This window comes from Paramormyrops kingsleyae, chromosome 8, assembly GCF_048594095.1.
Source record: "Paramormyrops kingsleyae isolate MSU_618 chromosome 8, PKINGS_0.4, whole genome shotgun sequence".
NCBI classification, from domain to species: domain Eukaryota; kingdom Metazoa; phylum Chordata; class Actinopteri; order Osteoglossiformes; family Mormyridae; genus Paramormyrops; species Paramormyrops kingsleyae.
The window spans coordinates 13,287,950-13,315,681 of NC_132804.1; the positions used below are offsets into that span (position 1 = coordinate 13,287,950).

General features: G+C 42.3%; 1 protein-coding gene across 1 annotated transcript; it reads right to left on the reverse strand.

The window, feature by feature from the left end:
* Nucleotides 1-248: 248 nt before the first annotated feature.
* LOC111857093 (monocarboxylate transporter 1-like) lies at nt 249-26,770 on the reverse strand. Its single transcript, XM_023837598.2, has 5 exons — nt 26,617-26,770; nt 12,677-12,922; nt 6,403-6,546; nt 4,509-5,324; nt 249-3,328 (listed from the first exon to the last, which is right to left on the reverse strand). The coding sequence occupies exons 2-5, from the start codon at nt 12,891-12,893 to the stop codon at nt 3,054-3,056; spliced, it is 1,452 nt and encodes a 483-aa protein (XP_023693366.1). The 5' UTR covers nt 12,894-12,922; nt 26,617-26,770; the 3' UTR covers nt 249-3,053.
* Nucleotides 26,771-27,732: the final 962 nt, after the last annotated feature.

The following is a 27,732-nucleotide window of genomic DNA, read 5'->3' on the forward strand; positions in this document are numbered from 1 at the left end:
CCACCCTGTAGACAGTGTAGAGCTTATTTGCAACAGTAATTTAACACACGTGAACTCTGCAGGGTGGTAGGTCTCCGTCAGCAGGGTTGGGCAGCCCTGCCTTAAAGTGTATTCCAGTTTCATGAATACCAGCGTGACAGTTATATACGGCTTATAGTTTATTTTTTGTATTATATACGTCACTATCACAATGAAAGAAATGCTAATTAGTTTTGTGAAACTGGAGAAATAAAATATACACAACACTCTTCATTTTCATAACATTTTATTATAGCTATTTTACTTGGAACAATCTTAGTGAAATTGTATGAAACACTGCATGTCATATTAAATAAACATCTTTCAATATGTTTCTCTGAAATTGGATACAAGATTTATTACATGTATTAGGGATTTTGCAGGAGGTATTATAACACAGGAATATGCCCTTCATACCAAACAAAAACTACTTTACAAAAAGAGCTCGCATTCGACGTGGTCCAACATCTGTGGGCAACCTTATTTTTTCCCCACAGCTAAGAGAATCCAAAACATACACTAAAACTTCCACTTTTATACAAACTATTTTTTAACATGAATTCGTTACATTATACCTCAGTATTTTCAAATGAAACATTAAACTGCTATGCCATTTGAACTGCTAAAAATCACCATGAAATCAGCTATCAAGTGATTCAATCAAGTGAAGGCCTTTATCCCCAATGCAAGATGAATCTTTTCATCTATCTTTGTCGTCGGCTGACTAGGAGAGCCACAGAACGTAACTGGCACAGCAAAGATTGATAAGGCCTCTGTAGGTTGTCAGCTGTCAGCATTGACAACTGGTGCTGGTACCCCTCACCGTGACCCGCAATATCACCCTGCAGAAGTACACACTTCCTTTGAGGCTTCTTAGCAACCATAAAGAGCAGAATCCGATACTGAAATAAAATTAAAAATCAAGGAAATTATCTCCATAATGGATATTAGATTACAAGTCATGGAAAAAGTAACATAACAGAATCCTTGTTTTCCTGATTCTTTTCAAAAGTTCGTAGCAACCAACATTATAGATATATGACACGGTAGGAAAGGGATGCTGGCAGGGATGCTTGTTCTAAGTGCATCGAATGCAAAGGACTGCCCAGGTAACGGAATGATAAGGCACTTGTCACTAGATCCTTTTTCATACACCCCTTCCCTGGAATAATAATAACTGCCATTGTTTGTACACAACGGACAGGTAAAATAAGTGATTTTGTCTGACCGTCCTGATACAGTCCATTTGAGACTCTTCTATTAAGTGCAATGTGATTAACCAAGCATCCATTTATAGCCAAAAAGCTAATACAAGTTTATTATTCCAGTACAAAAATTCTGAAAGTCATACACAATAAAAATGCTTTGCAGAAAAATTCACACACCCACTGCAAAGAGTGGGAGTTGGTAATGGATTTGTGAATGACATTCGCGGATAGAGTCTGATTATTTCAGAATATGTTACAAAGAAATAAGACGCATAGAAGGCAGAAATCTACATAGAATACATCCTGAGATGTATGGCAAAGTATCAACAGCCATCAAAAGAATTTTACCAGTCAAAGACAACGTTACTAGTATGACAGAAGACATGTTTGTGGTATCATGAATTTTATCGTGTTAAACTGGTGGTTTTCCTTAACTTACATACTTATTACTAAAATGACATGCACGTTGTATGATCTATAGGGTCTCAAAAATCAGATCTTATGGTGTGTCTAGAATATGCAAACATCTGCTTTTTAGAATGCAACTTCAGTAAGGACACACTGACCTACATTCCAGTTTAATATTAGAACAGCTAGATTTTACAGCAGGTTTAAATCAAATTAGGAACTTTTATGATCTGCATGACAATGACTTAAATCACAAAGATTTAGCAGTGAAGATGTGTAACTGACATTTAACAGCTGGATTGAATGACTGAAAATTAAAAAAATTGATAATTTATTCAAGATTCTGCTACACAACTTGTTTCCTTCCAGAAGCCCACCTTCATATAATTATCTTACAATGAAATCCTTCAGAGCTCTAAATCAGTGAACATCACATTCCAGACAAAAATACACAGCAAGCCATCCATCCGTATTACATAACGGCTTTTCCAGTAGTGTCACTGTGAGGGTGAACCCTATCCCAGGGACACTCAATGGAATGCCAGCTCATTACAGGGCACACACACATACTATGGGCAATTAGACACCAATTCCTCCAATTGAGTGTCTTTGGACCACAGCACGAAACTCACATGATCATAAAAACTCCACATGTACTGTACACAAGCCGGTAATCAAACCCATAACCCTACCGGTGTGAACCCATAGTGCTACACTGACCCTAAACATATTATATTAAATCTAAAACACTTGATCAGACATTTAGAGGGAGGCATAAAGAATGAATACACCAATTTTATTTACGGTGACAGAAAATAATCTGGGGTTGTGACGGCTATTGGGTTGTGATCGTAAAAGTTGACTTTTGCCAACAACAGATGTCTGAAATATCAAATGTGATAGACTGCTTTAGTGAGGGAAAACTGATTGTGTGAATGAAACTAACAATATGATTCACGTAGTGCAAAAAGCCCATTTTATGTGGGCATGTATAAAAGTACCTATTGTGAAATTCTACATTAGAATTTATTCATTTCTCTACTCCTGACAAGAGAAAAAAAAATTACGTACAAGTCTACACTATGGCTCCCAAATCAGTATGCCTCACATGTGCCTAAGACACTATTTATTGTCAGCATATGTGTGTGGTCATGTGACATACGTTCAGGAAAACTGCAGCCTATGAGAGTAGCTCATGAAGTGCCCTTACCACAAAATATTACCTGTTAGAAAGTCAATGGTCATGAAACATTGGGGGGGGGGATGGTGCTGGCTGCTGACACACTTATTTGCCAGGCCTAACGCCTCTTTTTTCCATCTTGAAACAATACAGTACCGAACATACATGACATACATGTTCTCAAAATTGAAAGGCCAGGTTAGAAGTCTGACCTCTAGCCTACGTGCAGCAAATAAACATTAGACGGCATCTTCGTTTGTTTTTGAGTCCTCAGCTGCTTTGAGCGGCACAGACAGGTCATTGCCAGCCAGGCTATGCTTAGCCATGTTCCCCGCGCTGAAGTCATCGTCTCTACCCTCCATCTTGGCCTTCCTCTCTTCCTCTTGCTTTTCTTTTTCCAGTAACCGGTAGTTAATGCCCATCCCCACAAAAAGCATGACACTGGACACAATCAGGATAATCCCACAGCCATAGTAGGTGTATTTGTAGTCGTCATAAACGTCCTTAAACATACCTGTGGGAGATGAGGAAAAAGTCTTATGCTTTGTACAGAGCATTAGCAATCACAGAGGTGAGCTGTAATTCATAATAAAAATTATCATAAATCCTGTGAGATACCCAGGCTAAAATGATTGTAAAGGTATCTCAAATCTGCTGGTGGTATGGCTGGAGACAAGACGACCATCTGGGTTTTGATCTAAAGCCAGAGAGACCCTGTAGATGAAGTGTGTGTGGAATTAGGAAACTCTGTGGACCACTTTGCTATCCAGGTGCCCCAGGGATAAGCGGGGGGGGGGGGGGGGGGGGCAGGGAACACCACGAGGACAGTAGTCTAATAGCTGTACATGAAGGCAGAGCAGCTGGCTGAGCCAATCTGCTGTCATTTCTCAAACTGCATCGCTTATTACGCTCACACTCATACCAAGACAGGAACATTTATGATGCTTATCAGTCGGAACCATCTGCAACCCATGCTGGGACCTTGATTGGTTTATTGAGGTAAATAAAGGAAAATAATCCACCCAACTGAAGGGCACAGCAGCAGGGGTCCGGAGTGTAGGACTGCGGGGTTTTCAGCTGAGCTTGTCAGAGATCTCAGCTCTAAGCCAAACCCATGAGAAACACATCTCACCATAATGAATAGAAACCTAGTGCATATTTTTTTTGGTTCATGAATAAATATTTTAAGAATTAAGCTCCATGTTTACACCAAGAATATTTGGGGGCACACCAATGATTGCTATTACCTTTTATCAATCTCTGATGTACTTTAAAGAAAAAAAAACAGCATTAGCTAAAAACATACTGTATGCTAAACGTGACTGATCAACACAATGTCTATCAGTTAAGAAAAATTAAGAGTCCGATCAAAGAATTTAATTTAATTAAATTCCATTACAACTTCCTTAATACTGAAACCCAAAGAGGTTAAATGTGCCTTTTGAGTCTGACCATGTTTTGTTAGAGACCGTGGTTACAAATGGGGAGAAAGAGGCATTCACTGTGCCTATGCATACCTCCCAAACAGCTGTAGAACCTGTACACTCAATTCTCTGGATTATCAATACATACTTTTGTAGAAATTTCCTCCCGTTTTGACACCACAAGCAAGACTCAGAATTACGAGTGAGTGAGGAGGAACTGGTAAATTGCAGATTTACACAGGAAGACAGTGCATGCATTCCCAGACTTACCCAACAGGGGAGGCCCTAACAGCACAGGTCCACACTCCACAATGGTGACCAGGCCCACAGCGCTGGAGAAGCGCTGAGCTCCCACCAGATCCATCAGCGTCTCGAACAGCACACAGCTCAGCCAGCCAAAAGCGAAGCCGAAGAAGACCGAGTAGATCACGAAGCCCGTGTAGTCCGAGGATAACGGTGCCAGAATGTGACACAGCCCATTGTAAAGGATTGATGCAGCAAAGAAGTACTGCACACGGGGCCGAACCCATGAGGTGTTGGCCACCAAGCCCATGGAAGGCCTGGCAACCATATCTACAAAGGCCAGGATGGACAGGAGGAAAGCTGCCCTGTCCTTGGAGATGTCCTTGCTCTTGGCAAAGTTGCTGAGGAATACTAAGGGAGCAAAGAGACCAAAGAACATGACCACATTGCCCAACAGGTAGAGGAGGAAGCCACGGTGGGTAAAGAGGCTGAGGTCAATGAAGCTGTTGATCCTCTGCAGCACAGTCCTCTTCTCCCCAACTCTGCCATCGACACTAGTGCCCGCCTCCTCCGCATCCTCTCCAGCTGCCTTGGGAGCGGGCTTTGGCCCAATCGGTCGCATGAGGGACCCTGCCACGCAGCAGTTGAGCAGAAGCCCACCCAAGATAAGGAAGCTGCCCCGCCAGCCAAAGTGGTCAAAGAACCAACTGTTTAGGGGGGCCAGTGTGGACAGGAAGACGGGGCTGCCTGCCATGGCGATGCCATTGGCAATGGGGCGCCGTTTGTAGAAGTATTTGCCGATCATGGTCAGTGCAGGGTTGAGGTTGAAGGCCAGTCCCAAACCTGTAACCACAACACCGTAACCATACATGTGGTTTAATGACATTGACTGTACAGGTAAAAGGAACAAATAAATATATTCATGAGTAATTTAACTGTTTTGACCCAAAAGAAAAAACTGCTGCTCAATTATCGCACAACACACTGAGGATCTGCAGTTGGGTCTTTCTTCCCTGTCCCTTACTATTCCCTCTAATAGGGAGCAGAGATCATTCTCCTTTCCTGAACAACTGCATTCACAGGAACTCAAGACACACTAAGTGAAGCCACAGTTCCTAGATATGCTCTAGGGATGAGTCAGTTTTGTCAAATAATCAAGAACGTGTAAAATTGGAAATTATTATCATTGTTATAACAACTCAAAGTCAAATAAGAGCTTTTTAAAATATATTTTGCAGCAATTTAAAATTGTTGTGTTTGTGAAATAATTGTCATGATTTAGCCGTTCTCTAATGAGTTTGTGATTTATTCATCCTGAAGTTTACCGTTGCTGTTTTAATGTAAGCTCTGCAATGCACTCTGAGCCAATCATAATCGTTTTTGTGCTTGCTCACTCATAGTGTGGCTCGTTTGTGAGGAGTTTAACAAACGTGAGTGAGGTGAACAAGAACAGATAACTAGAAGACATTTTCCTTTCTCTGTATGGAAATATTTTGGATCCCATAGAGAGGATATTATGATATTGTGTTTTTGTGCGGAAAAAATTTATGCCGGTAAATAAGCAAGGATTATATTAGGATTGCATTGTTAAAAATAAAGAACATTGCCATAACTACCTAAGGCATGAGCTGTTAATCGTTACTGTATGCCGCTGCACTTGAGCTATCTGTTCAGTTTAATTTAATTTCAGTTTCAATTTAATTTACTCAAGCTACTTATTAATGTTTGACATTACCGTTTTGCAGCAATGAGTAATATCTCGTTTTATATGGAAAGAAATAAATCTGTGTGTGTGTGTGTGTTGGGGGGGTGGGGTTAATCGAATATTATTTGAATTAATGACCAGTGAAATTCGAGTAGCGACTGCATGAAATGTCCATCCCTATTATGCAAGACACGCCCACGACTGCAGCAGACGCACCTCCCACAACTCCGATGCAGAAGTACAAGCCAGCCACCGTGTTGCAGAAGGAGGCTGCGATCAGCCCGATGCCCGACAGGCAGCCCCCTACGATCATGATGGGCCGGCTCCCATACTTGTTCACCAAAATACTGCTGATTGGACCTGGAGAGAAAACAAAAAAAAATAAATAAAAAATGAGAAAGTGAGACTTTGGCAGATTCTTGACATTCCAGCAAGGATGATGTCCTTCATGGCAAGAAGGGGCGTCAAACTCAATATCAGAAAGGTGATGTATGATGGGTGACCCCCACCCCAAAAAAATATAAAAATAGAAATCAAAAATGTCAAAACTTAGCTGGGCATATCAGCAAGATTTCCTTCTTACCATAAAGGTTCACACTATATACACTCAAAATCCTTATCCATATTTAAAAAGTATAATATCTTTAAATCAGATTTAAATAAACTTTGGGATAACCATTCACCTTATTAAAATGCTTGACCGCAGAGTACATACTTCAAAACAGAATTCAAAAGTTAAGAGTCATTCAGTCTCGAAGCTTTGAAGTAGTCACGGCAGCTTTAACCTTGCAAAATAAACGTGAAAAATGCAAAAGCTGACACATGATCTTTGAAAGGTTAAACGATTTAACAGCAAGAGATTTTTTTCCCCCAGAGCATGCATTTTCCTTCTGGCCACAAGGGGGCCATCAAGCTACAGGTCTACCATGACTAACAGTGGTGCTTTGTCTAGCCATGTGCTGGAAATGCGCCATTTGCCTCACTTGAACGTTGCTTTGGATAAAAGTGTCTGCAAAATAAAATAAATGTAATATAAATGCAGTGAACCAGGGTAGGAACACAGACTCCAAGTAACTGGGTGATAAATGCTGGAGGTGGTTTGCTTAAGTTAATTTCCTTCTAAATATGTGAGTGATCTAGCACGCCACTTGAGGACAGTTTAATGCTTGTTCTTTGCCAGTTTTGGTTGTCATGGATACCTGCAGAACAAGGCTCACCCAAATAGAATGGCTTCTGATTGATTGTTGCCCATGAGTCACCTTTTGGAGCACATGCAAGCCAAGCCAACAGGGCAGACACACTTGTAACAGCACCTCTCCTTTTAAAATCCACTCTTGGGCTTATGTGCCCACATAGGTATCACACAGCAAGTATTTCCAAGTAAGCCCAGTTACACCAGTAGTACAAGCATCAAAAAAGTGACAACCTTTCACTGCTTACCTACATAGGCCGTTGACACTAGAACCTTAATAGGGGAATTTTTTGATTCCCTAAAATTTCAATATTGCCAACACTAAGTATTAAGCATTATGGCTTTGATGAATATGGCAGCTTGCAGGAAACACTGAGGTTGAATCTCTGAGTCTTGCAACATGGCTGACATACCGTTCTTGCACAGCTGAGACATTTTGGTAACACAGTGCTACGTTTGGTACAAAATTACTGCTACTGCGACAGCATTGTAATGAATACCCTTGCTTAGCTCTAGGCACACAGGTATTAGGCGCATCAAGACACAATGAATGCACAAGTACACAAGCCACTGCTGTCGAGCACATTTGCTCGTAGGCGAGACGATGCTGCTTGCATTGTGCTTTTGTCTGGGGTTTCCTCACGCATCTGCATTCAAATCCACTGGCTTTTCGAGTGGTGCTCATTTTTATGCAGATAACTATGAGACAATGGGTGTTATTGAAGGGAACAGAGAGGGAACGTGGGGTGACGAAGGCTGGATTGGAAAGCAGGACAAGGCCAAGTATCTTGTAAGCTACCCCCTCTCCCGTCCAGCTGTGGCCAGGCAAAGGGAGCTGGTTGAGATGATGTGGATGGATCTATGCATGCTTATCTACAGAGTTATTCTGTAGAGATGTTACTCAAACAGAAAATAACAAATGTAAGCCATAATATTTATAAGGAAAGAATCAAATATGTACACTTCATTTTTGTAGTTAAAAAGTGCCCTTGGCAATGATACTCATTACTAACTTACGCTTCTTCACAAGCTTTAAGATGTTGCTTTAGTTTTTTTCTCAGCCCATTTGAAGGAATTCTGTTTATCCTCCATTTGTTTGAGAAATCTATTCCTATTACTATTTGGTTGACTGCCATGCTTTAAAAAAAAAAAAAAAAAGAGGAACAGTGTTTACAAGGAGGCAGAATAATCTTCTGAGAGACAAACACCAAAACATCAGCACATCACCATAATGCACATACAAATCACTGTTTACAGGAGGTTACCACAGGAGCTTCAAGTCATTGCCGTACACAGCATGGCAGGTAGGCGTCCGCTGCTGGCTCGACACGTCGGCTCGAATGAGAACGTCGGGAGACACCACAACCCTGCCAAATGCCACCGCCGCCAAATGGACACAAACCCAGTCCAGGGGTTTTGGTTTAGAAAGACAGGCCAGACTCATCTGCCGGTCATCAACCCAACAATGTGGTTTACGGAGAATTCGGCCTGGGGGGTGGGGGCATTCTCTATGGCAGGATGTGCAGGCGGGGTATGCAAATGGTAAGCCCCCCCCCCACACACACACAGGGTGACAGACTACACTGAAAACACCAGCACAACAAACCGGAGAATCAGTCAGTCATCGACATGAGAGGAAGGCCATAATCCATTCATCCGGAATATCTACACAATCTATCAAACAAAATTTATTCTCCAATTTAAATCTACCTAATGACATTCAAAGGCGACTACTGACCTGCCACTAATAGTACAATCCGTTACTGGTAACTTGCATAAATCAAACTGGTTTTCCCACTATCATCCACAATAAATAACACTCCACGCTGCTAGCTGCCATACTGAGAAAAGGCCCTGTCTTTGTGTTACAAAGAGCAACAAAAGGGAAAGCAAGCAGTTTTGCTAGACAATGCTTTTCATAAAAAGGTAAGTGGGGGGAAAAAAAATCAGAAATAGTATCAGTGAGCAGAAACTGCAAACTGGGTGATGATGTAGATGGAGAAATACAAACAATCTTTTACGCAGATTTTAACCTTCTCTTTTTAATGCTTTTACTTATTGTTCCCCCTAAAACCCCAACCAGTGGCTTCTAACACATATTGACTATGAACTTGAGTTTTTCGCCACATTGCACAATTCCCAAGAGATATCGGGCCTTGCGGTTCAGGGTGTACCAGGATTTTAATCCTTCCCAGATTTGTTTTGAGTGACAAATTCACCAGAATCATTCAAGATACACGACAAACGTCACACTGTCCATAGGGCTGTCACAACCTGAACTCTGGCTCCAAGTCTGCCAACCTCAGGTTCAGAGGGCATGCTTAGCAGCGGCAAACAAATTGCAAAATGAGCCACCGTTACCCCTTCCTGGATCTGGCGGAGATAAGAGAAAATGTCACCTGTGAGGTGTGTTCTCCTGCATGGAAAAAGTGAAGAATTGTGGGAAAAGGGGAAAAAAACAAGCAATGGCAGGTCCATGCCAACTGGAAAATATTGCAAGATAAACAGTATTGCTATAGCTGTAAAACACACTAACCTATAGAGTGGATTCTGTTTGGGGGGGGGGGGGCTTAACCGCAAACAACCTGCCATGATCTCTGTATGCAACATCCCTCATCACAGTCCAACCACAGCAGCAGCTGATGTCTTGCAACCTGAAGACACTGACGTGACCCAGGCCGAGCCGAGGTGTGTCTGTTCTGTCACGTCATGCCACAGAACACAGACTTCCTCCCGCATTTACCCCCTTGTGTCTGGTCGACAGATCGTTGTTCCAACAATCTAATCCCTTGGGGAGTAAATGAATAAGCACCACGGAAAAAAGACAGGAATCACGCTGCTGACTCAGCTCTCGTGGAATGACGGCGAGGACGGCTGCAAAATCCTCTATACGTGCAGAACTGCGCAGCGTCAGGGGTCACAGATTGTTCCGCTGGCTGCCCATGTGGGCAGGGTCCATTCTTAAAGAGCCAGTACCCCTGTCACGGCCTCAGAGTAGCCCAGAAGCTGCAGCAGATAATAATTCATCACACATCGACCCATGTCCTTCATCTCCAGAGCCTCACGTCATTTCCTCTATGAATACAGGTCCCGCGGCTGAACCCAGGGCTGAGAACTTCGGCTCCCATCCCTACAGGAGTGCAGAGAGTGTTAGAAAAACTGCAGCTGTCAGCAGGCCATCCTGGATATGAGGCTCTGCCACACTAATAAAAGTAGGATCTGGCTCGAGGAAGTGAGCAAAAATACAGTGCGCTAGCATTTCACAAAGCGAGAGGGAGGAAAGGTTCGTGACTGTCGAGTACCACTGCAAGACTTTTCTCCTCCTCCTACAGCCCAGCTTCACACACACAAACACAAAGTACAAAAACAAGACAACACTACAGCTTAGCAATGATTAACGCTCATGTGTACCACTTGCATGAACCGGAACAAACAAAATGCTTAAACTAGATTGTGGCAGATTAACCTTCAAAATTCAAATCCACGCAAGATTACTAGCTCTAATAAAGGCATAGCATAAAACACAAATCACAGCTAACTGTGTTTTTGGCAGAAAAAGGGAATTATGGAAGTTTCATTTCCATTTACAAAGTCATCCCCTCAAAGTACCTCCAATCAAAAACTGGCAGTTCTCTCTAACTGTTTAGAATACCAGCTTCATGTAAAGTAAATTCTTTAGAAAACTAAACAAATGACTAAAAGTTGACCTCACTTTCTAAATATGTGCTTCTGCCAAAGCAAATCACTGACAGGCCCCTTGCTTTACAATTTTTGTTCAAGCTTTCAATACAAGCCAGTTTGCCACAACTGTCCTTTTTGTTTGAAATATTAAGTAAAGCGGAAGGCTCAAAGGGCCAATCCCAGTAAAAGCTTACAGCTCAGGGCATGAAGTAACAGACTGGGGTCAGTTTCTAAGACCAGCTTAAAATAAGTAAGACACCGACTATTGCCGCGTGCACAAAAACGGGTCGAGAAGCGCTACGTCAAAGTAACGTTTCAACACACTTTCATTAACTTGCCTCTGCCAAATATAGGTCATAAACAGAGTCTCCCTGTCTCTTCTGAAAATCAGGCATGGTTTTGTTTCATTTGCCTGCTGCACTGCATGCTACGTTACTCCCTGTGGTCCGGTACATTAATCAGTTGTCTGCTGTTTTATCTAACTATGCTTTAGGGATCTCTGAAGAGGACCAGTTGTTTTCATTTGACACCGACCGAGCAGAAGGCAGCACAGCGGCTCCAGGGCTGCGGATTCCAGTCCCGCCTCCTCTCCGCATGCGTGCAGTTTGCATGTTCTCTGTTCATGCAGGTTTTATGCTGCAGCCGAAAACAAAAAATAGTGGCAAAATTCGAAATTGCCTGTAGTGTGTGATGCTTTGTGCGTGTGAACGTGCCCTGTGAAGGACTGACATCCCATCCAGGGTATAACCTCGCCTGGTGCCCGGTCCTGCATGGCAAAGGTACTAGGCCCCCCATCCTGGACAACTTCCATAGATTTGGGTATGGATGTAGAAGTACCAGGTGCATTCATGGGGAGGGGGTTCATGGCTGTTTTAGTCCCTCAATGTGAAAGCAAATCTACACCGTCCTTATTTTGGAAGATGGAAGGACAGACAGAGGACAGCTCAGGCTGATATTCACTGGCTGTGTCCGAAATCAGGGGCTGCATCCTTCTGAAGCTGCATTTGAAGACTGAATGCATCACAGCGGTGCAACATGGCCTCTTCAAATGCTGCCTATAATTGCGTTATTTCCCGCCCCCCGAAGGATGCATCCAACGGTCCTTCACAGCCCAACATATCCCAAGATTCGTGTGGATTTTGAGAGAACCATGGAAATATGTGACCTACAAAGGCTCCTCAGACCACATCCTTCGAAGGATGCAGCACCTGAATTCGAACACAGCCACTACTCACTAGTGCACCAGAACCTGAGATGGGGGCAGGTGTGGGGCTTTTTTTGCTAACGGTTTATCCACATCTGGAACATGAGAAGAAATTACCTATAAAAATAAGGGCTTTAATAAAGCAATTAAGTGCCACAGTACAACAAAAACCAACAGAGCTGCAGAAGTCTGGGGATCGACACCTTTGAGCCAAGGCAGACATACTGCTTGGCTCTGAAGACAAGGCTCTATGCTGGCATACTGCAGATAGAGAAAAAGGAAAACTAACCTAAATGTAATTAATGAGGCTGTGTTAAGTAGCTCAGACCCTCCCCAAAGCAAGTCATGATGATGTGATGTGAACCTGACCCCCTCCCCCCCCAACCCCTCCGCCTCCGGCGCTGCCCACTCACCTCCACCGTACATGACGGCCAACATGATGGACGAAATCCACGACACCTGGCTGCTAGTGGCATCGAAGATGACCTCAATCTCCTTGAAGAAGACAGTGATGGACTTGGGGAAGGCATAGGAGAAGCCAATGGAGATGAAGGCTCCCGCCACCACAGCCCAGCCCCAACCCCCCTCAGGAGGAGTGTACCCCACAGGTCCCCCTACAGCGGCCGGCATGGCTGCTCTCGTCGCCTTTCACGGGTTACCTGCAAGAGGAACATCAAGCGGTACGCTGATTAGGCACAATGATCTCAAAATCCAGCTATTGTACCTTTGTACCCTTTAGCTAGAAGCAAGAGGCCCACGGAAGCAGCAGACTGAATGACCTAAGGGTTATCAATCCTATCCCACTCGGTGCTCTGCTACTTTGACCGAGGTGCTTGACCTGAACTGCTTGAGCAGAAAATCCGCTTGTATTAAAGGAGTAAATTTCAAGCTGGTCTGACAAAAGTGTCAGTTACAAAATATTAATATGAAAATAACCGCAGGCCGGAGGCAGATGCAAACCCACTGACTGGCAGCAGATTATATACAGTGTGAGTTTCAAACAGTTTGCTATTTTCCCATGTGCTACAGCAACATCTTACATCAGCCTAGGGGTAGACAATGGGTAGACATGTTCTTACTACTACTGAGATTTGGCCCTAGGTATAATTCAACCTATACATACACATATGGCCATATGGCCAGTTGTATCAGAAACCTCTAAAAAAAATGCAACCACAACACTTTTCACTCAGTGCTTTGTATACTGTATACCCGACAGACAGCAATTTCCACACATTTAAAGAGAAACTCTCTCTCCTGCATCTCTATCATAACTTTTCAGGCATGGGAATCTGTGACTGACCCTTTGGATGAACAAAGGGAATTACTTTTCACTTTAGAGAATTCATGTATAGCAGCTTTTCATTGATTGCCAATAAGACATTACCATGAGTTAACCGCAGTTATGATTAAAGTATCGAGGATTAGGATCAAATCTGAAAAATATCCATCCAGGCAAGATGTTTATGCTTAAAAAAAATGTGCGGGTTTCTATACACTATTATTGCATTACAGAGACTGCGAGGTCATATTCCCAGTCATAGGACGAGATAAGCTGTGTGGAAATATTCTGCTGTTCTAATCCCCCCCCCCCCCCACCCCACCCCCACTTACACTAAAACATTAGAGGGGAATTGCCTTAAAGCCACAGTAATAGCATAAATGCTAAGAAACAGTTCATCAGGGGTTTGGTTAACTCTGACAATGGCATGTATCAAGGTGAATGTTTACCTAAAAAATTACCTCATTAAATATTAAGCTTGAAAAACACACACAAACACAGTTAAACACAATATAATTGTTAACCTACAAAAGAGTGCAATAAATGTGACAGAAAAACAACATGATGTTAAGTCAATGACCTGTTGGCATGGGTCAGATTAAAGTTTCACCCTATACTTGCTTGAAAGGCAGCTTTTAACCATGGTGCCAATTCAGGAATAGACAGTACGTTCTTATTCGCAAATGTTTCAGAGCAGCAAGAAAAGGGGGAAAACTCAAGCAAGACAACATTTATGCTCTGAGCAAAGACGACTACATAAATTGCTGATGACAAAACTGCATAGAGTTTAGTCAGCCAATAGAAAATGTGTGAAAAAGAACCACTTATGCGTTTCAGAAGATGGAATCAAATAAAAAGCCAAGGCAGCCGTTTGTATGTGGGCACCAACATGCCCCGAGATCAGCTTGTCAATAGTATTTTAATTTCTGAGCAAGCATGTGAATCAGACTGTGAGCTAGAAAGTGATAGAAATACCAGAGGCTGAGCCATGAGCCTGGCGGTCACACACCCCCAAAAGAAGACTGAAAAACATGTCCAACAGGAAATAGGAAGACGAGCGATTTGTGAAATTGGGCACAGCCTCATTCTTTAACAAGGCCACTGCTCCTGGTTTACTTTGTATGGTAAAACACTAGTTAGCTGAGCAGGATCACCAAACAAACAAAAGACATTGGATGGCAAACTTGACGGGCATTTTTAAAGGCCAGACCAGGCTACAATGTTATCAGCTAAAGCCCTGAGCCAAAGCCTGGATGATGTCGGAATTCCCCAGCCTACTGATGCTTATCCTCCCTGCAGAAGAAACGTTCTTGCTGTCTAGACACAGCCTCGATGTATACTTGGTCCTAACAGCTCCCATAAGTTTTCAGCAAACCTGACAGCTCATTTAGCAACGAGGCAATACATATTAACACCTGCACAGGTATAGAAAGAGCAAGCACTTCGAGATTTTCTCCCTAAAACCATATCATTAATATTTTAAAAGCCCTTAATGAAAAGCTTATCTGTAGACTACTTTTATCTTGCCAACAATCAAAGAAAATCATTTAAGTCCCACCAAACAGTAAGACCATAAAATGAGCAAAATTTCAAAGTGACCCAGTGGATACAAGCTGAAAAATGGCTTCCCCCCGCCCTTCATCATTCAGACTTTGGATGGCGAGGGGGGAACCAATGGCCTAACCTGAGCCATAGAGGGCAAAACTGAAGAACTGTTGACAAACACAAAAAAAACGTTTTATTTCACCTTTAACACAGTTACCCAAATGAAACAGTTTGAATGCAGGAGATATCGAGGGGCTCGGATGACAGCAATGACGCACGGTTAGCACAGAAGTTAAACAGAAAAAGGGAGAGTGGGCTTACATAAGCTCTGCCTTGGACAAACATGGTGCAACACAGCAGGCTATGCTGATCAGTTAGAAGATCAAGGGCTGGGAGAAGGTGGAAGGGTGGATCCACTTGGAGAGGTTCATGAAGGTCTCATCAGGCTATACGGGTTGTGTTCACAGCTGTTCTGCTGGACTGTGAGAAGATGGGGGGGGGGGGGGGGGTCTGCAGATGTGTTCCTGCCTTTAGAGGAAGCTGGACTGTCTTAGTGTAACTGTACAATGAACCAATAGAGGGAGCTGTAGAGGAGAGTAACTTCCACGTATTTCATAGTAACTAGAGTATTACAAATGGGATTAGAACTTCAGGTAACTGACAGGGTTACCACACCACGCTGTGTGTTGGTATGGCTGGTGTCACTAAGTCAGGCATTTCCCCTGCATGGCTGCATTGGGATATAAGGCCATTTTACAGGGCCAGTTGTGTCCTATAGTGAAAACACTACTGGTGCTCCCATGTACCAAAATCTCAAACACACCACTAAGTAATGATTAATGGAAGATTAACTGTGCATTATGCGATTTAAACATGTCTGTGTTCTCAGTTATTGTTTTACTACTTTATCTTTATGTACTGTGTTATGGGTAAAACCCAACTTATTTAGTGTTTATTGGTTAAGATGGACTCGTTTAATCTCTCTTTAAACAGGACTGTAAAAGGTATGACTGGACTTCAAGTGCCTTACATCAATAAATCATTTTGGTATTTAAATCACTGACCACAGGTCCTGGTCCTCAGCCTGAAGCACTGATGCTGTCTATGATCTGTAGCGATTTCTTTTGCTTTTATAGTTTCTGTTGAGTTAGTTCTAACATCAGTTGGAATAAAAGATTATAATCACTCATTGATTTACTGCTGTGATTGGTCTGGATGAGACTACTTGAGCGGTTTTAGAAAATTAAATCAACACTCTTCAGATTCGAGAATTCCACAGCGTGATGGTATAAATAAATTTCAGAGAATGCTTCATAAACACCAAGAAGTCATCAAATCTTTCATGGCTTCCATGAACAGACCCAAGTAAATACCCAGAAACCTTCATGAGAAGTTCTGAAGCACAGAATGACAGGTAGGCCGTCACACCCTTCATCCGTCAAAAGGAGAAAAAGACAAGCAGATTTACTTAGAAATGCACATCTTCTCCCTAAACCCATTCCTAGTGAACAATTTAATTTGCTGGTACAGTATAAAACTTTGAAATGCTAATGTACAATGGGAACCAGCAATATGTTTACTGAAAGCAGAAGAAAAGCGTTTGGGCCCAGGGAGCTGGGGGAGTCTGAGATTTGTATGTCAGTGACAGTGCCTTTTTTCCTCTTTATAATTCATACTCTTCATATTCTTCAGAACATGCACAGAATTTATATTATTCACTGAACTCTTAAGTGAAGGACACCCAGTGTACACAAATATCAATACTGACACGATTTATGCTTTTGTTGAATTACATATTCCTCAAAGTTCAGCTATTAATTGTTGACAAACCATTCCATCTTGGAGACTTTGAATGTAGTAGGCCTGGTTCTTTGTGCTGACTGATTAAAATCATATAGGGGCAACTTCGTGACCTGCAGGAAAGGGTAAATATCTGCCCTCCATGTTTGTAAACCGAAGAATGCAGAAGCCATGAAAGAAACGGGAAGATCTGACCACCACAAGCATGAGGCGGGTAAATGCTGTACTGCTTCCATATTCATTCAAGCACAATGTTCTTCCCACTCTGCCTGCTTGATTTCAGCGTGTGTCATGTAAAAACAGCTGTAAATACAGGCGGAGCGCCGCAGAGCATGTGACGAGCTGAAGGACGGAAACACCTTGGATAGCATGTGACAGAATTCTGTACCAAAGGTGGGCATCAGAGTGGAAAGCTGAAATCTGTGAGGTGACTAACCAGCTACACTTAATTAGCAACTTGCAAAAATAAAAGCCTATGCAAAAGAACACCACGCAATGCACAGTCTCCTTTGAAAAAATATCCACTCAGCTATTATGGCTCAAGGTTTAAATAATAATAAAAGATCCTCCTAGTGTGGACTGTCTGGGGATCCCCAAAGACCAGATTGGGAAACACTGCTCTACTACATAAGGTGTAAAGGAAAATGAATAAATATTTTCTTTTGACAATCATGCATGATCTTTCACCAGAGACACCAGGTACTGTCATCTGTAACATGCTGTTGATATAAAAATGAACTGTACTGGTCCAAATTGTTGACGTTACTCCTAAAAGAAACAAGCAGTCAGTGATTAAGGACTTATATGGTCAGAGGTGGAAGTCTCAAAAGCAGAAGTGTTGTTGTGTACTACAGAATTTTTTATGGTACTACTTATGGTACTATAAATGTACTACTTACACCATAGTAATATAGGCCTACCAGTAAAGGCCAAAATAATTCCTCTTTCACCTAAAACTCTAGGCCAGGGGTTGTCAAAGTGGGGGTCGCTACCCCCTGAGGGGTTACAAGATAAAAATGATCAACTTTGGGGAAATTACATTGTAACTATAACTGGTAGATCAAGATGAGATTTGGGGGTGTACGCTTCAGTAGTGTGCGCCGATCAGGATACCCCCCCCCCCGATTGGAGCAAAACACACCAAAGGAGATAATCTCCTGCATACCGCTGTCGTGATGAGCTGTTACTTTTGTACTCGTGGCCTTGCTGTTGACTATTCATGCCTGACCTCTCAAATTTTCTGGAACAGAACCTTCACTAACTGAATGCATTCCGTTTATCTTACCATTTTATACAAACCTGAGACATTGTGCTGTGTGAGAATCCCCAGAGGGTGTCTGTTTGACACCAACAATCATACCACGTTTATCACTTACATCTTAGCTGGTCGGATGCTTCGCCACAAAGTCAGTGAACCTTTTCACCATCTGCATGCTGTACATGCGCCAGTCATGTGATTTGCTGTTAACAAGCAGGTGTAGCTAATAGAACAGGCCACTGAATGTTCTCCATTTCTCCTTACTATAAAGGGAATGGATGCCAAGTAAGGCTTATTTAGCTTTTCCAAGTAAAAAATTAAAGGCATCTTTTATGGGAAACGGAACAATGAAATAAACAGAGAATAGGCCAGAGAATAAACCAGCAGCGGATAGGAAAATGTTACTAGTTTGAGTATGAAAAGCATTTCGTTTTCTTGTGTGGAAGCCAGAGGTCCACATGCTCCCTTGCTCTAAACCAGAAGTAACTGGTTCCATATCTTATCTAGGCTGAGCTGGGGGCTTTGCTGGGGGCTCAGTCTCGTCACTGCTCTCTGAGCACAGGGCTTAGCCCATGGTTCGGAGTCCGCTTCCCGGGTTTGCAGGCCTAGGTTTAATCTGTTGGCGTTTTATCTCCAGGTTTTGGTCAGGCCTCTCTGGGGCGGCGGCTTCTTTTGGGGTTTGTGGATTTTAGTTGGTTGGTGTCTTGTTTTTGCGTTTCAGCCCCATTCCTGGGTTTCTCCAGCGCTCTGCGCTTGCGTCTGCATCAGGCACCCCAATCTGATGCCACCCATCCAGTCTGCAGTCCCACGTTCCACTGGTTACTCCTTTTACTATGGTAATACTGTATATTGGTTCAGGGACCATCTGGGAGAAAAGCAGGCGAAGTCTAAGGGCGTTTTCACACTTACCGTATTTCAGCAGACTGAAGTGGACTGAAGTGCATTTGCCCCACAAAACGAGCCGCATGCGAATGTGCCAAATGAACGCAGGCCCTTAAAAAGCAAGCCGAACTGGCGGTCTTATCGCGGTTCATTTTCAGCCGGCTTAAGAGGTTCGTTTGCTGTATGCTTTTTGGATACCATACAGTTCTGATGTCAAAACGGTAAAAAAAAAAAAACTGAATTTGTAAGATAGATCAGACTAATTTATAGAGCTGGGAAATTTACCGTGTTAACGCATGCAGTATTGTGTTGTCCGAAAGGGAGAACAGTACAATCATTGATTTTATTAGAAATCAATAATATTGCTTGCTGGTTGTAAACAAAGTGCGAGTTTAGGTCGGGATTTTTCACAGAATCCCAGGATTCAGTCCTAAAATCAAATCATTCAGTTGTCATCTCACAGGGAAGGTGATGTTACTTGGTTTACTTGGCTTCCTGACGGAGGCAATGCACAGGATAAAAGTATTGTATTGTAATTTTCAATATTTGTTTTATTTTACTGAAGGCTTGCACCTTAAAATCTTAATATCTTTCATGGTATAAAGTCTTCTGTTTTTAGAGCCATTTGCCAAATAGGTTCAAGATCAGGTTTTAGATTGGTCACGTGGTTGGGAATAACAGCGTTTAGATCGGCCTGTTGAGTGCATGCGATTATACACTACTCACAAAAAGTTAGGGGTATTCGGCTTTCACCTAAAATGCACTATAACCTTGTTTGGTGAACTTAATGTGACCTTCCCTAAACTTTTGAATGCACATTTCCAACTGTTCAATGTTCTAGTACTTTTTACACGACTTGCTATTCTCTAACAAGGAGCTTAACTGCAAAATTCACAACAGGTGTTTGATCCATGAATTGACCAATACATTTCCTGGTTCAATCAGAATTGGTATTTAGACAGTCCTCCTCATCATCATGTTCTTCACATTTTGACATCATGACACCAAGACGACACCTAACAACTGAGCAACAGTACCACGCCATTGAGGTGTTCTCAGACGGATATGGCCTCTGAGCTCAGAGTGTCACAGAGTGTCATCAGCAGGTTGCAACAGATACAGAGAGACTGGAAGGGTCACAGAAAGGCATGGAAGTGGACGTCCTTTGGCCACATCCCACACTGATCACCGCTTCATTGTGAACAGTGCCCTGCAGAACCGGATGATCGACTGTTGTAACAGTTATGATATTGCATAAGTAGTACAAATTAGCATATAAAGGTTAAAATGCACGATAATTTCTTGTCATATCATGCAAATGCACATAAAATACGTTCGTATTCATGCTGTTACAACGATCGATTGCCGCACGCATCGCTTTTAAAGGTGAATGCGCACTTGCGTACCAGTTATGTCAATCCCTGCTTTTATGCCATTTCCCAGATTCTAAAAAAGGCTGAATATTTATGCCCATTTGTACAGGTGCTTTATTGTGAAAACTAACAGTATTATAGAGAAAAGTGACACAGACAGAATTAAAATGTTTTTGTGAACATCATTCCAGGAGACAAGCAGAACATCACAGGAAACTACAGCCGAAAACTCGTTTTCTATGTAAACAAATAAAAAAAATTATGCTGCTTAAAACCAAGGGTCATATCTGAGACTGCCATTAAGAAAGCGGGGATAATGCACAAGGCTTTAATGTGGAATTAATGCCGATTTGTCTCATTAGAGTGATACATGCAGTCAAATTACACCTTGACCTGATGTTACTGGCCTGTTGTTGGCCACAGATCATACAAAACAAGGTCCATCAAATGCCCAAAAATCTGAAATATATTAATGCAGGAAGTTGCTTCACGAAGCCTCTACAATCTTCTTGCACTCCTCAAAGCAACCATATGAACTGTATAATTTTAGGTAACACACTAATCTCAGCTTCACTTACAATTAACTGCAGGACCTCTGCTAGCTTTCCTGCAAAGTCAGGGAGCTCTCATGAATATCTATTATTCAAAGACATTGATTAACTTGGTTCCACGACTGGTGAATTAGTGCCCTCAATTCCTCCAGACTTCTTGCATAACATCTAAAGAAAAGGTCCCTCAATGACTCAATGACGCTCTGTAGCCTTTAAGAAAATGCTTATTTCTCCTCATGACAAACGCTCCCCTACCTAGACTCAACACAATCCCTGCTATAGTGATAACCACAAAAAAAAAAAAAAAACATCTGAAGATGAATCAGATCTGAACGCAGTGCCCCGGAAATTCAATAAACAGCATTTCAGAATCACCCCCTCAACATGAAACGGTTTTATTTCATTAAAAAATGCTCTAGTCCAGATTTATTCTGAAATTTCAGCAGTAAAGCGGCACAGCAATACATGTTATGTTTACACACTTCTGCACAGTCAACAAGGTAACGCAAGCAGGGGAAAACGCAACTTAATGGTCAGGTGGAGTGGAACTGTTGTGTGTACATCCTTTCCGGGCATCCCATTATGTTGTCTTGTAAATGTCAACCACCCAGAATATTCTAGCCACTTTGCACAGTGGAGACAATGTACTTGCAATAAACAAGGCAATAGATAAACAAGACATAAAGCAAGGTGTATAGCAGAAATTTGTTACACAGCTCAGGAAGGACATGATTAATTTTTCTTGTTATGAAGGCAAGAGGCAATTTGCTTATTCTCACCTTTGTCAGGAATGTGAAACTTTTCAGCAGAAATTAAAACCACGCTACTGCAATCAATCATATCTCCAAGCTGTCGAACAGCCTGACAGTTGGGTCTCCGGAAGTTTGCCCCAGGAATTCCTGGGGGATCAAGGCTACCATTTGGATTCTGGCACAAGGAAAGGGATGAGATGGGGTGGTGGTGGGGGGGGGGAATTTAAGTTCCCCAAAAGTCTGGTGGGGTGATCAACTGGAGGAGTTATCCTGAAGAAATAGATTCAGAGACTTAAGTATCCCTGCTGCAGAGTGGGGCTGCGAATGGAACACTGAGATTTGCAGAGATTGGTTAACCAATGGCACTCCGCTATAGCAGGAAGTCTCTTCAAACAGAAATCAATGCGGGCATTCACAGCTCTGCCTGTAACTGCCAGCGCTGCCACAGACAAGCACGGCTGTAGGGGGGGGGGGGAGGAGAGCACCTGACCTACATACAGCAAGGAAAAAGCCACGATCGACAACATGGAGAGGAGGGAGACTGGGCTGACACTGCAAGAGATCCAGGTTTCAACAATCTGACCGTCATAACTGGCGAAGAGCTTTTGGCCAGAAGCCTCACGCATGTACAACCCGATAATGCAAGACTGCAGGTGGATCCATCTAAAAGCTCCTGCATGGCATCATTCACAGAAGCAAAACATCGTCTAGATTGGTCAGCTGTAAAATGACCAGGAAAGTATACAGCCGTCACTGCCATTTGTGCTGTAATCACATACATGGCAGAGAAAATGGAAAATTACAATTGAACCAGCTTCAAAACAATTAACATAGCTGAAAAATGTAATCTTAGCTTCGATTAGCTTCTGGCTGTAATGCACACAATCAAAAGCTGCTGCATAGATCTTTGATTTCTTGCACGGAGCAGCACAAAACCCTCATTCGGTTAAATTAGGGCTTGTCTTCATTAATCCGGTTATGGGGTCGAATCTATTGGGTAGATTCTGGGGTGGGTAAAAACACAGTTGATTAGACAGCTTCATGCACACATATGATAATGATCTGGCAGAATTTCACAATGCTACAATGTGTAGCCCCCAATCTACCCCTGACCTGATTTCAATTCTCTGAGAAGCACAACTACAATGTGGTTTATCTGCACTCTCATTACCATCTTCATTTCAGAGTATTTTTTCAGCTGAAAAAAAACAATTCGACCTAACTTCAGTTATGCTGAAACAATAAGGTTCAGCTTTCTAATATTCACCTTCCTGTGTGGTAAATATTTGTTCTAATAGTTTTAAATGCTTATGCTCACTGAGCTTCGTTGTGCAAAATTACAGCCTTCCACCCAATGACACTCTTGGAGGTCGTGACCAATAATTAGAAAATCACCGACACACGCACACAGCAGATACTCTAGCATAGGGGTGGGCAATCTTATCCGCAAAGGGCTGGTGTGTATGTGGGTTTTCGGTGCAACTCCCTAATTAGATTACTAATTAGAGGACTGATTGGCTGAAGAGTCCTCACACCTGGGTTTAAACAGCTGACCTAAAGGTTATCCCAAAAAACTGCATACACACCGGCCCGATCTTGCGGGTAAGATTGCCCACCCCTGCTCTAGCAGTAGAAAGCAAAAGCCGTACATTTATACCTCATCCACCACAGATGCCTTAAGCGAACATATTTCTACAAGTGCAGGAGAAAATTCTAATATAAGAACTTCACCCAAAATGCATGTGGATGCACTTTGCAACTTGACAAAATTTCCGGGTTTGTGCACATGACGGGAATGGGCTCTCCATGAATAATCCATGCAGTGGAGTCGCATTTTACGCAAGTTGCATAGAAAAATTCCAGTTTCACAAAGCAAGCTGGAAAAATGCAACACACCCCCTCCAGACATTACACATTTAAATTCTCTTTCAGTCAACAAGTAGATGGGTAACTTTTCTTAAAACAAAGAAGGAAAAAAAAACATTTGATATATTCCAACCAGCCATTAAAAAATAAAAAAAATACAGGGATGCATAATCATAACAGTTGGGCTGCCAGGCAGACATACTGAATGGTCATCACAAATTGGTTGGTTCACACACAGAGGGTTGCGGGTTCGAATACCCCTTCCACGTTCTGCCCATGCATTTCAGTGCTTTCTCTCTACTTGCCTGATGCCTCTGTATGTTCCCTACTGTAAACATGCATAATGTCAGAAGTTGTTCTCCAGTCCTGCTTACACTCGTACCTGCATGGGCATTCACTGGAAGCTCAGCCTAGCTGCACCACACACACACACACACACACACCATTTAATGACATATTAGCAATTTGTGCAAGACAAGTTTGCTCAAAAATACAGTATTTCCTTACAGCAGCTTCATCCATCAAGCAAGTTTCATCCATCCCTCCATCCATTTTCTGCAATGTCTTGTCCTATTCAGGGTTGCAGGTGGTCCGGAGCCGAGGAGCACAAGGCAGAAAACAACCCAGGATGGGGAGCCAACCCATCGCAGGACACTCTCACACACCATCCACTCACACATGGACACCTATGGGCAATTCGGTAACTCCACTTAATCTCAGCATGTTTTTGGACTGTGGGGGGAAACCAGAGAACCCAGAGGAAACCCCACGATGACATGCAGAGAACATGCAAACTCCACACACATGGAGCCCCGTTATAATCAATAAATAAAAAAGCTGTTGCATATAGATTCAGAACAGCAATCTAAATGTTGCAAAGCTTAATTACTAAGCAGTTCCCTGGAAGCCAGCACAGGTGACAGTTGCTGGATTCAGGTTAAAAGATTCTGTCCTTCAACGAAGGTCACCTTCCCGGGAATGAGGGGCCTTCCGGTGTCTGCCTGCCTCTGACGGTCTGTCCAGATCAGACAGCAAGTTAAGGAAAAAATGAATCCCTGAAACTCCCTTTTATAGGCCTGTGGATAAAGAATGGGCAAAGATAATCTGAAAAGCAGACTGGGATTCTTCACTTTCTCCAGATGACCTCACAACAGCAATCTGTACAGATCTGCACTCTGCTGAGAAGCCACAATGCACACTTGCCGTTTGCATGAACACCACAAAATCTATTTCACATCGCGGCTATCAGTGGCAAATGCAGAAGACAACACCTATAGCAGAGTAAAAGCATCACCGGCATAGTACTCTAACGAGAGTGTGTCAAAGTGGTAAATCATTCTTAGAAATAATCCCCCTTCCTCACGTTTGGTAGATGTCTTACAATTCCTTGGTTCCATTTTTCTGGAGTGTGACACTAAGTGTGCAAGCACAGCTGTTTTTGTGGTGTAACGGAAAGGTGGTCTTTGACCAATCAGCATTTTATCCGTTTCTTAATCTCTGTCTCAGTAAAGGCTAAAAGGTCTTTTGCGATAATTTTTCTCTTGTGCTTCTTCACTCACTTTTGGCACATTGTGGAAATATTATTAGATTGGCGTTAGAATCTCTTTTTTTTTAGTCTGCAAAGTGGAACTGAGCAGGGGCTGCAGGATACAGTAGCCAGAAAGTGTATATTTTGACTCCATTCTTATTAACACTATAATATTGATGGCGGTATATTGCAAAATTAATGAGATTATTTTTGTTCATTTGTATCTATCAGTGCATGTTCCTGTGTCTGCTGCAACAAGACATGCCTGCAAAGCACCCTGAAATAGGAAATTAAAACAGAGGATGTAATACAGAAATGATAGTGGGAGAGAAACTGCACTGCAATAATTGTGGCCTCCGGGACATAAAACAAGGAACCATAAATCGAGTGTATGAGGAAACCAAGAGGACCTCAGACCTTCCCGGGGCTGTGCAAAGCCTGAGCGCAGCATTAAAGGGCATGGCGCGCGCGCGTATCACATGAGCTCGCGTCCTGTTTTGGTGCAGCGTGATTCCAGGGATCTAACCGCTTACGTAAGCAGGAAGTACCGCGCTAGTGCAGTTAATGAGAGAAACATGCGTTTGCTACAAGTGTCCCGCTATGTGTATAGCGTTTCCTCCTAGTATCTTGCGAACTGAGGGTGAACCATGAGTCTAAACAGACATACGTAGGAGAAAAAACACGCACTGGCCCCCCCAAAAAATTGCAATTACCCACCAGGAAAGAATTTTAAGAAATGTGTACTGTAATACTTCTGTGTTTTATCAACTTAACTTGTGTGTTAAGTTACAAATGAGAAACATTTGATTCGCCCCTAGCATCGGACACAGCGATAGCCATGGGATGTTCCCTCCGAACCCCGGCAAAGACATACACGTGGCTCCGATGAGCACCGGATCAGGCCAGGCAGAGATCGGGGCGTTACGAAGCAAAACGCTAGACCACACTGTGCAAAGATAATCCCTACGTGGCATCCATGAGTAAATAACCCCGCTTAAGTACTACTTAAGTGAGAGCCTGACGGATGATCATTCGTCTGAAAAATTGAAACAATCAGAAACTAACTACGTTAAAATAACTGCACTATAACCAAATTCCAAAAAAATTGTTAGAATGGAAGCAGTCTCGTGTTAAAATACGCTATTCAACCAAAAAGGTCACTCAAGTTCTCAAAAAGATTACAACGAAAATCGTAATTATCAATCTGAAGCTCTGAACTAAGTAATGTTTTTGATATATCAATAAAAGTTAAATGAACAACTGTTTCTTAAGTAACAAGTAAAATAATAGTTTTGGCTACAGAATAACCATTACTGGCTAGCTAGAGAACTCAAGTTGCAGGAGCCTGGAGGTTATAATTAGCCTGGCAGTGTTAACTGCATTATAAGCAACATCGTGACCACATTTTTCTGCTGTAGACCAAGATGCTGGCAAGTTTAACTCAGCGGCTTGAGATGAGTATCATATTCAGTGATGTGATGTTAAATGATCACAGTACATTCGTTACATTGCTTACCTCTTTACAGCGTTACTAGTGACGGCGAATACTGAGATGTAGCCTGGTGTTAATCGGGCGATCGACGCGATCATGCGTTGCAGCTCAAACACATGCAGAAACTTTGCGGGGCGTAATGTGGAAGCGCGCTTTTAACAAGCCGCATCTGCGCTTGCGTCTCATGCAGGGCAGTCGGGAGGTTAGCAAAGGGTGTGCTTTTTTTTAGGAAAAGGAAAGCGGATTTTGAAATATAATAAAATCCGAATTAGCGTCAAAGTTCCATTGTATTTGTTCAGATTAGGGGAATTATATATGTAGCATATCTCATGTTTCCGGACAGGTTACGCACTCAAGAGATGTTTATTTTAGACTATGCCTTTTTATGAATGGCAAACGATGCATTTCTCCTTTGTCATATTTAATGAATGGAGTGCAGTATATGAGGGTTGTAACTGGAAACTATGGACAGAGAGCTCACAGGAACCATCATCCATAGAAAAAGCCTTAATAAATGATTACTGATAGAAAGGGGAATGCAAACTAAATAGGAGGCAAACTAAAACGACTGCTAAAAGCGACAATTTGAATGCAGCTACCCCTAATCTCTTTAAAATAATATTCATTCATTCATTCATTAACCTTTATTTTACCAGACAAAGCATTAAGAACAGCCTGGTAAGTGCCAGAAAGCACTTATAAAACAAAACTATTAAACTAAATAATATTAGAAATACAAATAAATTTGTTTAAAAACACATGCAATAATTTTGCAGTACAATGTAAGTAACCAGTTTATGGGTATCATTTGTAAAACTTAACACCAAACGGCAATAGCAGTTTTTGTGGTTACAGCATGTGGTGTGAACATTAAATTAAACTGTCAGTGGATGGGAAAACTCCTCCAGAGATTCTTGCGAATTGGGCTGTAGGCAGGAATGGGAAATGGGTCTATTTATGGTCGAATATGAACTGAGTGCTGCTGGTGATAAGAATGGATGAAGTTGAGATTGAAGATGAGGCCGAATTTCTGAAGAAAAAAAAAATGATTTGCAGTAAAATATTTAGTCCTTTCACATTCATTACATTGATTTAGATTAATGGACAGACCCATATTTTGATATGCAAATTTAGATTTTT

Bases quoted from the DNA above. Each gene is read 5' to 3' on its own strand.
- LOC111857093 (XM_023837598.2), bottom strand. From the start codon at position 12,893: ATGCCGGCCGCTGTAGGGGGACCTGTGGGGTACACTCCTCCTGAGGGG. The intron at 6,547-12,676 runs GTGAGTGGGCAG...TTTTCTCTCCAG, and splicing joins GGCCGTCATGTACGGTGGAG to GTCCAATCAGCAGTATTTTG. The intron at 5,325-6,402 runs GTGCGTCTGCTG...TTGTGGTTACAG, and splicing joins CTGCATCGGAGTTGTGGGAG to GTTTGGGACTGGCCTTCAAC.